This window comes from Pseudophryne corroboree, chromosome 2 (assembly GCF_028390025.1).
Source record: "Pseudophryne corroboree isolate aPseCor3 chromosome 2, aPseCor3.hap2, whole genome shotgun sequence".
In the NCBI taxonomy this organism is placed as follows: domain Eukaryota; kingdom Metazoa; phylum Chordata; class Amphibia; order Anura; family Myobatrachidae; genus Pseudophryne; species Pseudophryne corroboree.
In genome coordinates this window covers 469,224,966-469,239,640 of record NC_086445.1, presented here as the reverse complement: position 1 = coordinate 469,239,640, position 14,675 = coordinate 469,224,966, and the positions used below count along the sequence as shown (strand labels likewise).

At 39.2% G+C, this 14,675-nt stretch overlaps 1 protein-coding gene across 4 annotated transcripts in view; it reads left to right on the top strand.

Moving 5' to 3' along the window:
* Positions 1 to 14,142, top strand: part of SLC5A7 (solute carrier family 5 member 7) — a 79,534-nt gene extending 65,392 nt beyond the window's left edge. For 3 of the 4 annotated variants that reach the window (XM_063953815.1, XM_063953818.1, XM_063953817.1), the window contains 4 exons: positions 819 to 962; positions 4,156 to 4,309; positions 6,461 to 6,678; positions 7,672 to 14,142. In XM_063953815.1, coding sequence (XP_063809885.1) covers positions 819 to 962; positions 4,156 to 4,309; positions 6,461 to 6,678; positions 7,672 to 8,301 — 1,146 coding nt within the window. In that variant the 3' untranslated portion in view covers positions 8,302 to 14,142. The remainder of the gene's footprint in view (positions 1 to 818; positions 963 to 4,155; positions 4,310 to 6,460; positions 6,679 to 7,671) is intronic. The other variant, XM_063953816.1, reaches the window with a different exon arrangement.
* The last annotated feature ends 533 nt before the right edge of the window (positions 14,143 to 14,675 follow it).

The following is a 14,675-nucleotide window of genomic DNA, read 5'->3' as shown; positions in this document are numbered from 1 at the left end:
GCATTATATTGTTAAATGATATATTGTTCAATGGTACAGCGCATACACACTGAACAATATCGTTCAGTGATGTCATCCCCTGCATTCTCCAAACATGCAGCTCAATGATATAGTCAAAATTGTGCTGCATGTTCAGTAGCCCATAGATTAATGACAATGATCAGTGCATCCTTCATCATTCAACACTACACACTGGACAATATGAACGATAGTTCTCTCAAAAAAGACCATTATCATTCATATCATTCCAGTGATATCGCCCAGTGTTTACAGGGCTTTATACTCTACCAATGCTAACTGCTGCATCTTCCCCAATGTGGCCATCATGGTGCAGCAGCCTGTGAGCCCTGGCAGTTGCATTTGTGTAACTTTTTTCTGCAGATTGTAAATGACTTTCAGTTTTATGGGGGGAAAAGAGGGGAAGGGTTGTGATGATGATAATAATAATAATAATAATAATAATAATAATAATTAGGTGTTAAAAATAAACTGGAAGATAATTGAATGTGGAGAAAGTGAAAGTCAATTTAATGAACAAGTAGTGCATGAATGTATTTGTTTAATTAGTCTGTTGCTTGTTGTACGTTATTATGTTTATTGAACTTGACTTAATTCAGTAGCTATCCTGTTATGTATCATTTTGCTGATTGTTTGGTTTAGAATTTACACTAATTTTGTCATTATGAGCCCAAGCTCATTCATTGTCTAGGGGCTGAAGAGACATGTCTCTGACCATCTTACATTATTATTGTAATGTGGGAAATTATACCATTTCAAGTCCTGTGCAATATCAGATGAGCTGGCTTTTTGTGTTGCAGACGATCAGTGTTCCCTTTGCAATGACTCATCCCGCAGTAGCAGACATCACACTGACAGCTGTAGAAGAAGTTTACAAGGAGCCTTGGCTGGGCAGCATAAGGAGGGAAGATGTCTGGTCTTGGCTTGACAGCTTCATGCTTCTGGTAAACAATACATCCTTTCTATAAACCTTTCTCCTATTCTTTATTCGTGAGACTTGATAATGCAGTATAAGAAAGCAGGAAGCCTTAATAGCCTTAATATCACCACCATCAAATTCTGTATGACTGCTGTATCTAAACCATCTTTCTGTCTAATCTTTTTGATTTGTGATTGGCCCCTTGAAATTTGCAGTGTTCAAATAGTCTAAAATTGCATTAATGGCTCTGTTGATTGTTGCGGCGTGTGGGATCCATTTCTAACCACAAATTGAGGGACATTTGTGAAAAAAACTATAAAACTGTGCAAATTTGTTTCTGATTATAAAAATTAGCTTAGTTCCTGTAGGAAATTTAGCACTCAGGTAATTGACACTGCTTTTTTCCACTGCCATCATACTGTGGGCATGATGCAGTAAAATAAAAATGCAGTAAAAATCCAGTTTTGAGGGTTTTTACATATGCGCTAGGCCCCGCATCCAGGGACTTCGGTGCGGAGAGTAACACCAGCTTTTGCTAGCGTTACCCTATAGAAGCCTATGGGCTTCTTTTTGCGACACTTTGTGTAAAAGATCTGATCGGATCCCTCCCACTGTGCCCCACAGCTGTCAGGTCACTCTGTGCATGCACAGATGAACTCCTGGGCCGATACCCGGAAGTCCAATGATGGGAGCACATCGCAAAGAACAACTCTTATTGGAAGAGCTGTCCTTTGCAGTACTAATTGCATATGTTAGTGCGATAAGTCTGTGTGACTGCACTGGCTCAGTTGCTTCACTGTGACTGGCAGTGACTTCCTACTAGAAGCCCTATCTGCCAGTCACCCGCAGCCAGGCAGTCCCATTGGGAAGTGTTTTCTCCCTCTGGGACTGCCAGACCGGGCTGTGATTAACAGAGATCACGCTTCCTTTAGGAAGCCACTTCCTACCTGATTGTCAGCCCAATCCAGCTTCTATGGGCTGCAGCTGATGATGGGGTTTGCACATGCGTACTCAAGCAGCTGCTTGTACCATGCAAAGGTCCTGGGACTTGGCTGTCCAGGGTCTGGCTCTCTCTTCTTCGGCATGGGCAGCGGCAGCCCACCTACCCGAAAAAGTTAGGAGGCGCCGCTGGTATCCACTATGTGTTCTCACAACCAGACATGAACTAAGAGGTTCAAAGAAACAAGGCATTTGCAGAGTTTATCCTGCCCTGTAAACTTTAACATCCCAAATCTGTGAATTAGGTGATATCAGTAAATGTGCTTGCATACACAAGATGATATAGACAATAAGTGAATTCTCATTGTACATGGAACATGGAATGCAGCAAAAGTAGACAATTGCATATGTATATTTAACATGTGCCTTTATTTTATTAAAAGATGTGCCAGAAAGGAAGGTGCAGGAACTAACCTAAATTTACAGGTTGATATAAGATCTATAGTAGTTTCCACACCCTGGATAAGTGTGCAGATACTGATTTATTTCACTTATTTCTTCGTGTTTGTGGTACTACAAATGGAGCCACACTCATATAGTGCGGCTCCATCGCATACGTGCACTCCCGGCGGAACTAGCCAATCCGTCCACCTAGCCCTGCCAGGCACAGAGACACTCCTATTCTAGTGAATGGGGCGCGTGAGCATCATGGACGCAAGTGTGTCCCAGATGCGGCAATAGGCGTGCCCCCAGGCACAGACGGAGCCACATTTAGCGTGGCTCCATCTGTAGTTATAAGAATTGATGGATAAGGCTAAATAGGCCATAGCCAACTTAAAGTACGGAGTTGTTAGTGTGTAGCCCGTTTAAGATATTAGTGGTTTCCCATTTTATTTGTTAATTGGCTAATGAGGTTATGTAATGGCAGCCTATCACAATAAATAGTGTTTGGTTTTCAAGCTTTATATTGGTATTTTCGACCGTTTTAATGATCTTGCCTTCTGGAAACTCTCCCTTCCAATTTTGTTATGAGTTCTCATCTTTTGTTGTGGTGGCGGTCAGAATGGCTTTGGAGTTGTTAGTTCTCTGTATAATCAGTGCCAAGTTGCCCTCTGCTGGCCCCACTGCCTGAACAAGTGATTATGTCATGCTAAGGGGGCGGCGCCACCAGCACTGAGATGTGCAAGACTGCCTTAAACATTCTCAGGATGGAGTCAAATGAAGGGACTAAATGCACCCTGGCTGACTGCACCACTCGCTCACCCCTAGTTATGACCCTAGTGGATGCACTATAATAGAACTTTAATAGAATAAATAAATGTGAAAGCCCTCACTCACTCACTGACTCATCACTAATTCTCTTACTTCCCGATATGTTAGGAAGCTGAAATGTAACATAGGTATTCTTCAGATGGGAAATAGGAAAAACTACACAATCAGAATTTTAATAAACCTCCCCTAAGGGGATGAAAAAGGGCTTGACATAATGACATCATTACCGCTGTGTGGCTTGCATTGCATGAATGATAATGCCCAAACGGACAATCGGATCAAAATTTGGATTGCACCTTAAGTGTGTAGAATTTAATAAACAACAAAAATGTTCCTGTCACTTTTTACTGTATCTGCTACGGTTGCTACTCGGGTAACGCCAAGAACCATGGATTAATATTTACTTACATTAAGATGTCTCAGATTTACATCTCTATAGATTTACCAAATTATTAACACTTATGTATATGTACAACTGTGAAAATCAGAAACTTCCGTGTGAAGAAAAGGTAGATCAGCTAGTATCAAATTAAATATTATCTAATTTGAAGCCAACTCCTGTAGTTAGGTGTTTTCTTTCATAGTTAACGTTGACTCGTGTTAACCCATCAGTCAGTATTCCGATGGTCAGGATGTCAACAGTGGCATTCCGACAGTCAAAATCCCGATGGATCCTGGTAAGTAATTAAACCCTACCCCTATCCCTAGCTGTCACTTTCTGAAGCCTATCCTAACCCCCCCACACACACACACACACACTCAGGATAACCCTCCCCCAGTTCCTAACCGTAACCCCCAGGATTCCACTGTTGGTATTCTGACTGTCGGGATCCCAACTGTCTGATTCCAGTCACCAGCATCACCTGTCTGATTCCTGAAAAAATGATGAATGTTTTTTAGAATTATGACTTCAAACACCTATAAAAAATTGCTTTATGACTTACCAGAACATTATCTTTAGTTCGTTGAAATTGGTTTTGTGCTACAAGTTACGTTTGGTTTTGCAGATAATGGGAGGTATCCCTTGGCAGGCTTATTTCCAGAGGGTCCTGTCAGCATCCTCTGCAACCTATGCTCAAGTACTTTCCATCTTAGCAGCCTTTGGCTGTTTACTTATGGCTGTCCCCTCCATTCTCATTGGAGCTATAGGAGCCTCTACAGGTATGTGAACTCTTTATTAATAATAATGACAACATTCTCTTATTCTCATACAGTGTTCCTTAAAAGAATAACATTTATAGACTGACGCCTTTATAGTCACAATACCGTTAGTAAACTGTTTCGGACAAATGAAATCAAGAAAATGCATGTAAGGTGGAACATATTTGTTATGAGGCATTCTATGGCATTACATTATACTGCATACACTATTACTTTGCACACATAGGCTGTTTATATAATGTGATCATATTGAGTAAGCCAAATAAAATACATAAAGGATAAATTAACTAAGTTAATTGTGCAGCTATAACAAACAAATATTAACTTTCGAAACTGATTGTTCATCTTCTTTTGGGGAGGCTCTACAAATGCATTTCACGCAGGGGGTGGTCTTCTGTTTGCCGGCGGTCGGGCTCCCGGCGCTCAGTATACCGGCGCCGGGAGCCCGACAGCCGGCATACCAACACTTATTTTCCCTCGTGGGGGTCCACGACCCCCATAGAGGGAGAATAAAATAGTGTGGCGCGCGTAGTGCGCCACCGTGCCCGTAGCGTGGCGAGCGCAGCGAGCCCGCAAGGGGCTCATTTGCGCTCGCCAAGCTGTCGGTAAGCCGGCGGTCGGGCTCCCGGCGCCGGGATGCTGGTCGCCGGGAGCCCGACCGCCGGCCAGCCGTAGTGAACCCCACGCAGGGCCCTCGTGATGCCCCAAGCAGGGTAAGAAGTGCAAGAAGGTGTCAGGCTAGAGATGCACCTTCCCTGCTCTGCCAGCTGCTGCTATTCACTATTAGCTGTACTGCCACTCCTGTCATTCATTGATCCTTCTGGGTCCCCTCCCCTGATCTGTGCTCACTGGCCACCAGCGTCCTCTCCTGCACCAATTTATTTGCACTCTTTTCCTGTGTAGTTGATAGATAAGAATCAATGAATAGTGAATATCTTATACTGTAATAAGCTTTGTAAAAAATATATATATATATATATATTAGAATACAATCCATAATCCTAATGGTGTGTAATTTAAACTACCACAGTGTATAATTTTATTCTTATTATCTCCCCTTTGTATTGGGTTTGGGCAAGACCCTTATGGGCTGTCTTTTTCCCAAGTCTTCTGAGGCTCTCTCAGCGGAGTACTGAAGAACCTGTTCCCCAGGGGGAAGCCTTGACCAATGCTGAGGTGAAATGGGGTGACCCTGAGTCTTGTGGCAGCGGGAAGCCTGAATTCCTTTCTGTCTGTCCAGCCAGCACCCTTTGAGTCACCCTTGCACATTTCAAGACATAAAACATTGTAAAGAAACATGTTAGGAGGACATATTTGTAAAAGGGTGCCAAACACTCTAGCACCAGCCCTGATTCCATGGTCTTTATCCAGACCCCCACTATTATCTCATCAGTACATGGGCGGATTTGGATTAAAAACTAGCCTGGGAAATTCACGGAAGCACTCCTAATAAAGGTGCAGTCTCATGAAGGAATGGCGTCTGTCGAGGGGCCCGATTGTACGCAATAGCTGCCTTCCTTGCATCTTTTGCTGCAGTTGTGCCTGAGACCAGGGCGGACTGGGAACTGAAAAAGGCCTTGTAATATTTTATAGAAGTGGCCCAACATGGGAAGCACAAGAGGTATAACATGGCACATCACTGGATAGCAGAGTTGCTGTACTGCAGAGATGAAATAACAGAATGAATGGGGACAATGCAGTGCACAGAGTGCAGTGGGCTGCCTGTCATGTGGGGGGTGGGGCCACGTGACAACACTCAAAACAAGCCCCACAGAGATGTCGGCCTACCAGGAATCTACCTGGTGAGCCCTATGGCCAATCCGCCCCTGCATCAGTATCAGTTAAAAATTTGGTTTATGATGAGGTCAGACACGGACCGGAGGCAGTATGCAGTCAGCCCCTGTAAGAAGGAGAGTTGGATACAAAAGTTACTTTCTAATAGATGAAATAGTATTAGGATTTATTTTGCACTACAAATAAGTCCATAAAGGCGGGCTGTTTCAGCAGCCTGTGAACATTTTTGGTTTCATATAATTTCAACTTATATTTTAGTTCTAGTGGTCTTCTAATAATATGTGTGTATGTTCTGTGAATACAGTATTTTCTGAACATTGCAAGGCACTACTAACTTAGTATTATCTAATTTTTTAGATTGGAATCATACTGAATATGGCTTACCTGATCCACAGACCAGAAACGAAACAGATATGATTCTACCAATTGTTCTTCAGTATCTCTGCCCACCGTATATTTCTTTCTTTGGACTCGGTGCTGTATCTGCAGCTGTAATGTCATCCGCAGACTCTTCCATCTTGTCAGCCAGCTCCATGTTTGCAAGAAATATCTATCAACTTTCATTTAGACAAAATGTAAGTTTCTTCCCAGAAAACGTATCTGTTAAACTGGAGTTGTCTCAAGCAAGAATTAGCAAAATTATATAGTCACATAGAATATTAAATAGCTATATAGCACAGCTAGAATTCTAGAATTCAGAAAATATTTTTTAGACATTTTTAGATCATTATTTAAATTAAGATTTTAGTACTAATTGCAACAGTGAAGAGGCTAAAGGTAGAATAAAATAATTTATAGTGATATTTTGAATGAGAATGAAATACCTTTTGCTACCTAAAATGTAACATTTACATTTAAAATTGCACTTAATGATATTGATCTAGCACCACTGGCCAGGAGAGACTGAAGCGGATGACTAGCCGAGCAAAGAGGCCGTACCTGGTTACTCATATCCAGTCATGTGCAACTCTCTGCAGCCAGGAACTCCCACTGCTTCAGTGTCTCTGCTGCGATTGTGAAATGGATTTTGTGTATTTAGAGGCTTATTAAGCTAATTGACTACTTTATTTAAGAAAGCCATTGGAATACTTGTGGTCAGTAGTAATAGAGTCCTTGAGTGTAGCGACTTACTAATTTATTCAGGCAGCAATACGGTTCAACAGAGTCTATAGATAAATTAAATGTATAGTTCTGATAACGGTGATAAGAAATCCTGCAAGCACCTATCTACAGATAAAATCATAAGTACCCACTGAAATAAAATGATCAGAAAAGAATAGTGGCTAAAGGTGTGGGGAGTTTTATTTCCAGTCATCCCTAGTTACACACCTCTTACAAAGTAGAAGAAGATTCAGACATAAAATAGCCACAGACCTTACAGTTTTGGAAAGATCAACGTATGACTATTGATTTGTTAAAATTGGGCAGTGTTATGCATTAGCAGTGAATATTTACAAGTTCTGAATTATGAGTATACAAGGATATCCAGCAATTACTGGTGATAGATGTGATATTTTGAAAGTATGACTTGAATTATATTTTTATTTAAGATTCCACTTTTTTGACAGGCTTCAGAGAGGGAAATTGTCTGGGTTATGAGGATTACCGTATTTATATTTGGGGCAGCTGCAACAGCCATGGCATTGCTGGCAAAGTCAGTATATGGACTTTGGTATCTAAGCTCCGATCTGGTCTACATCGTCATCTTCCCTCAGCTGCTCTGTGTCCTATTTATCAAAGGGACCAACACGTATGGCTCTGTCGCAGGATATGTGCTTGGGCTTTTTCTCAGAATAAGTGGAGGAGAACCATATCTACACCTGCAGGCTCTTATCTGCTATGGAGAATGCTATCTAGATAGGAATAATATATATATGCAAAGATTCCCTTTCAAAACTCTTTCCATGCTGGTTTCATTTACAACAAACATAGCCATCTCCTACTTGGCCAAATATCTATTTGAAAAGGGGACATTGTCACCAAAGTTAGATTTCTTTAATGCTGTGGTGGCTAAGCACAGTGAAGAGAACATGGACAAGACAACTCTTGTGAAGAGTGACAATATTAATTTGTCTGAGTTAGCTCCAGTGAATCCAAGACATAGCATAACTCTGGCAACCACGTTCGTAAATAAGGAGGCTATCAGTGACTTGGACTCTAGCCCAGAGTCTCCTGATCTTGAAAATAAGGACCTGTGACATAGCCATAGCAAGACTGCTTCTCTCACATAGTAAGTAATGAAAATGCTATGCTATACACTGAAATAAAGAAAGTGTAGGCAGCATTTTAGTAAAAAAATATATATATACTGTATGTGGTTTTCTTATACCAATGTCATTGCACAGTTCAACACAGGTATTACCATTAATGGATGTTCAGCAGAAATCTTTACTATCTTGTTGTTTTTGATGTATTTGTGTTTTGTTTGCTTTATCTTCGGGGAAGAATCTAGCAATAAGCAACATGCTTACATTGGTAAATACATACAGTATATGAAACTGCAAATCAATACATTAACAACATGCAGTGTGCATATAACATTGAACATACAATATGACCGTTCTGAGTAGTTTACTGTGCAAATCTGCCACAAACCCTTAAAATGAGAGTTCCTCACAGAAGATGTCATATATCATACATTTTTATTTACTTTGGCTATCTATATATTTAGGATATGATTTAAACACCAGCAGTTTTGCATTGTGTTTTATACAGTATGTGTTTGGGAACAGCTCGCAGAATACTTTGTTCTCAGTACTCAACATTTTATTGGAGTTTTGCAAACTGCAGAATTGATAGACATAAATAAGAATATGGACATTGTCTAAAAGAATATCTATAGGAACAAATAAGAAACTACTTGTTGGATCCGTGGAGGAATATTGAATATTGTAGACAAGGTTTATATAACTGATGACTTTCTATGTACAGTAGTTAGTTCCCTGGAGTGACCTACAATATATATAATCATTGGATTCCAGGCATTCTTGCAGTTTCCTAATTTATATACAAATGACAATTCTGTGTCGCAATTTGTGCAATTTCCTGGTGCAACCTGCATTTGTTATATTTCAGGTGACTATTAAATATTAACATCTGGCAGAATTGAGCAACAATTGTACAAAATTAAATATGTATATATATATATACAGTACATTGCAAGAAACAATCCATGGTCTCTTCCCCTGAACTCCCTTTTCTGCTCCCATACCCTTCATTGCCAGTACCACTATCACTGCGATTTATCAGTGGAACATTAAGAATTCCATTATCTTTGTTGGATCTCTAGCTCTGTCCCCATTTTCCAAATAAAGTATTGTTTATATGCCTGTTCATCTACTGAAACTCTCATCATTCTCTGACACCCATTATAGACAACATCCAAATGTATCTTTTCATTAGAATACACAGTGAGCCAAATGGAATAATACACAGCAGGTATCAACATGTAAGTATTCTATAATAAATAGTACCAAGAGCATCTCTACAAGTTCATTGGTATATACAGCCAAACCCTCATCCATACTCACTTTTTCTATTGTCTTTCCCCAAATACTGTAAGCTTATTAAGATCCACTGCTGACATTCATATCCCACAAATAGATACCTCAGTGTGTAGGGAACGGCAAATGAATTTGTCTCTATTGAAAAGATCAACATCTAATGGTACCAAAGAATAGGTAGTGTACATGTAATCACTGGTTTCTGGCACATAGCAAGTTTCAAAGTGGCAAAAAATGTTTACAAGTCTATACATGTTGATGCAGTTAAAGGATGTCATCCATTGTGCTCAATGTACATTTTATTATACTTATTTTAGTGATATTTTGTGTTCTTGATAGAGACATAAAATGTGACGGCAGTTAAGAACCACTTGGTCCATCTAGTCTACCCATGTATACACATGGCTTTCACACTAGGGTTCATTTTTCAGGAGCCAATTAACATACCAGTATGTTTTTGGACTGTGAGAGGAAACCGGAGAACCCGTACAAGTATGGGGAGAGTATACAAACTCCACACAGTTAGGGCCATGGTTGGAATTGAACCCATGACCTCAGTGCTGTGAGGCAGTAATGCTAACCACTACACCATCAGTACTCCATACTATCACTACTTATGTTTTTAGTAACTAAAATATGTATTTGGTTAAACATATATGCTAAATTATTTATTAGTAATTACATTTGAGAACAACATTTTTTAACACAATACTTCTTTTAAAACAAATCAGTGCTCATTAATAGGCATTTGTATTATAGTAGTTCAACTAATGTATGTCATTACAGCTTAACAACTTCAAATAAGCAATGCACTTGACAATAATAATTTTAAAATCATTAATTCTTACACTCCTTTACTTCAGTCTCCTTCTTACACATTGGTGTCTGGCAAATACTAGCACTTCATCCATACTGCAATTACATCCTTGTTGCCTTCTATTGACCAGGATGGCAGCTACTGTATCTCAAGAGGACATCTTTTACATGTACACTCATTTAGGGCAACTGGCCAGGAGTTCCAGCCATTTGGCTTGTATCATAGTGTAAGGCCAGATTTCAATGAATTAGGAGGTACATGTAAAGAAAAAATAAATAGCAAAAACAGTAAATTAAATTACATTAATTACAAATAAAAATCACAGAAAATGCATTGTACAGTATGAATGTATATAACACACTGGGGGAGATGAATCTTGCTTTGGAGATAGATAAAGTTGAGAAGTTGCCCAAAGCAAACAATTGGCTCCTAAATGCAAATTATCTAGAACAATCTATGAAATGACAGAAGCTAAGAAATTGCTGGGACAAGTTTTTGACTTTATCTCTCCACTCACTATCTTTAATAGTAAAAATTAGAACGCTATATGAAGCCTTATGTAATTTTATATCAACCATACTTTTTTTCTTCAGCACCCCCACTGTAACTTCACAATTAACAGAGTTGAAACAGAGTTGCAAAGTGTCTGAGGGGTATATTTAATAAACATAATTATCTCATAACAGCTGGAAATGTGATATTTAAGTTTTTTTTGGAGATGTTTGTTTAAAAAAAAAAAAAGATACCAACAGCCACCCGAAACGCTGCCAAACGTCACTGTTTGGGACTCACGGGCAGTAGTTGTGACTCCCCTATTTGAATTTTGGACTGCTCTGCAGCTGCGACTGGAGAAGAGATATTTACTTTATCTCCATCACCAGAAAACATAAATAGCACATTTTCCAGCGTTTATAAGATAATTATGTTTACTAAATGTTTTTAAAAAAAGGTTTTCAGATAAAGGTCAGAGTGTTGCAACCCTCAAGTACCCCTAACGTATTATTTTTCTTTTCCAGAATTTCTCTAAATGTGCACATGCATATTAATCGAAGTCATTTGTCCATTACTTATTCCACATGTAAATTCACAACATGTAATCTTGGGTGTATATATAATATACATTGTCTTCTCACCTCTATTCACATCATGCAGGTCACTTCACAAAAACAGTTCTGTCTGGAGGCTATAAGAATGAGCTGATCTTCCACTGGTACTGGATACACTGTAGCATACCATGGTTAGAGTAGTTGGGAGGGAGAAATTAGAGATTTTGAGGAGCACTTCTGCATGGATCCTGTAGGTACGTAAGAAGAGGTACCATACAGTATGATGCTGCCTACACATGATACTTGGTTATAACAAAATGTAACTGAAATTGTAATGAACAGAGGCTTTCATATAGCCTAAACCTAAGTATTTCACTGCAAAGCAACAGAGAACTGAGAAATTTATGATAGTTAAAATAGGCCAAGTAGTGACCGTTAATATATTAATAATAAAGTAGCCTATGCTATTAAATGCTTGCCCACATTTAGTGTGTATTACTATTGATTTGATATTGTTATCTATCTGTTGACTCCTTTGGATAAATCTTGAGGCACTGGAGGTATGAATACCAGAGAACCAGCTGCAAAGCTCTGACAGAAATTGATCCGAAGCAATGTCATAAAGAGTCTAAACTGTGACCCTTAATATAAACTAGTGCCTTACTGTATGACTGTACAAATCCTTGTGAGTTATAGCTTCAGAAACTGTGTGTCATTCATACATTGTGTTGCCACGTATTGTCAGATGTGAGCATTTTGTTAATGTTGTTGCAGGGATGTTCCTTGTGAGTCCTTTAATTCATTCTACACACCAACACTTGGTAGCTTGTTGTTCATATAGTATTTGTTAAAACAGTTAATTGTTAGGTATTGATCATGTTATTAGTTATTTTACTAAGGTGGTTGGATATATATGATATGTTGTAGTCCAGACATAATTAAAAAGCCAGCATCAGACAGAGTTGGATTTGCTTCTTAAGAACACAGAACTGGCACAGACTTTGGCTAAATTAACGCTGTCCAGGCATTTATGTGAGGAGGACCATGTATACATGTGTAAATGATATGCTTGCAAGCCAAATATAAGTAAAAAAAGAGTGTCATATAGCACAGTCAGCGGAGGTGTAGTGGAGCCAAAACACGCTTCTTCGGCTGCATGTTGGACAGCCTCATCCCAGATAGTCAAATAAACCAAATTTATATATCTATTATATAAAGCGGACTATTGGTAGAAATGATGTCGTAGCATACACATGCATGTGCACAGCGGCCCTAACGTGTACAGCGCACACATGGCTCCTCACGCCACACAGTCCCTCCCCTCTCCCACATATTATCCAAAGCAGCAAACTTACTGTGCATTGCTTTACTGCACAGAAAGAAGGGAGAGGATCAATGTACACAAGCACTGGTTACCGGATGGGTGGGACCCATGTGCACACACCAGATCAAAGTGTAACCGACCATAGAGGAGGTACTGACTCCTGAGACCGATAGTAAAAGTAAGAGAGTCAGAGAGGGAAAAGTGACAGGGGAAGCAGGAGAGAGTGAGTGAGTGAGTGAGTGAGTGAGTGAGTGAGAGTGAGGGGCAAGAGGGAGGAGGGTGATATGGTGGGGAGGTCATCAAGACAGAGAAGAGAGAGAGAGAGAGAGAGAGAGAGGAGGACTATAGAGACAATGTAGTCATAGAGAAAGAAAGCAGGGAATGGACAATGCGGAGGGTGACTGCTACATATGGGTGAGAGAGAGAGAGAGTGTATCTACTTGTAGCACCTATTTTTAGAAACAAGGCTCTAGTTCCCTGTAACACCGGATTTTCTTCAATCATAACAGTAATCATATCTGGGTGACAAAATAAACACAATTCTACAATTATATCCACACTGCTATTCTCCATCCTGAGAGTCAGAATTCTAAATCCAATGACAATATGCAGGACCATTCCATCTGTAAAACAAAACTGAGGGAGCAGATGTAATTATTGCAGTGTGTATTGACTGTACCATACCAAGTAACCCATTATCATTTCAACACAAATGTGTCTGTTCATTGTATAATAAATGTATCGTATTGGTAAATTTGCAAACATTTTCCAATTCCCATTTAATAACATAGAAAATGTATTACTTTGTGAAGTTAAAAGTGAAGAAAACAATTCAACGTTCCCCATAGACATCCGTACAATATTTTGCATTTCAGTGTAACTATCTGTTTATGAGCAAAATATGTGATGTGGGATATTTCTGCCTCATTCCATGTTCAAATAAAGTGTACTGTTTTCTTGTTCCATTGTATCTTGTATATTGCATTTACTGTTGATACAGAACACTTACTTCATTTTGTGATTTAAATATGCAGTATGTGCAGAAAGAAATATATGGTATATCTGTCAGCTGACAGACATTTGAAATATTATAATGCATATATATATTTTTGTTTGTTCCAGATGATATATAGCAACATACTTAAAAAATAATATAAAAATGTATCTATATGTTCTAGTACTGTACTAAATAGTGCCAAATGGGGTTCAGGAAAGTAATAGGGTAACAAACTTTATATTAATGTATGTAGACAATATATTTATTTTTAAATTTATTTTATTAGTTATTGAAATATTATGTGTGTAGAATAGCAAAACAGATATGCTTTAATAAACTTTTTTACTCAATGTCTCAAGTGCAAGTGAAGTGCCTGTTTGTATTGAACAAAAATGCATACAGCCTATTTACTGTATGTACTTCAGTAACAAACCAGTTGGAATACTTGTGGTATTCTGTAACATACTTGCTTACCCTCCTTGAATGCAGGGGATACACTGAAAAAGTGTTATTCTCCATGACTTTCAGAAGAATCTAGGAATATCCATGAGGCAGGGCCAAGTGGGCACAATACATTGACAATGTCATCACTCTCCACCCACCATGGAGGAAACACTGGTGCTACAAGAACTTGGCCACTACTCTTCAGCATGCTGTGTGCACAAGGATGTGTGTTGAATTACAGGTTGCTTGTGACCAACAAAGTATGCTATTTGCTGGAGAAGTAAGCACCATTACAGGGCATCTATGTTGCATTATAGGGTGTGTGCTTCATTACATAGGGTGTGCGCTGCATTACAGAGATCTGTGCCCAAGGATTTGTGCTGCATTACATGGGTGTGTATAGTATATTTAGTCATTTAAGATGCCAGAAAATAGAAGACT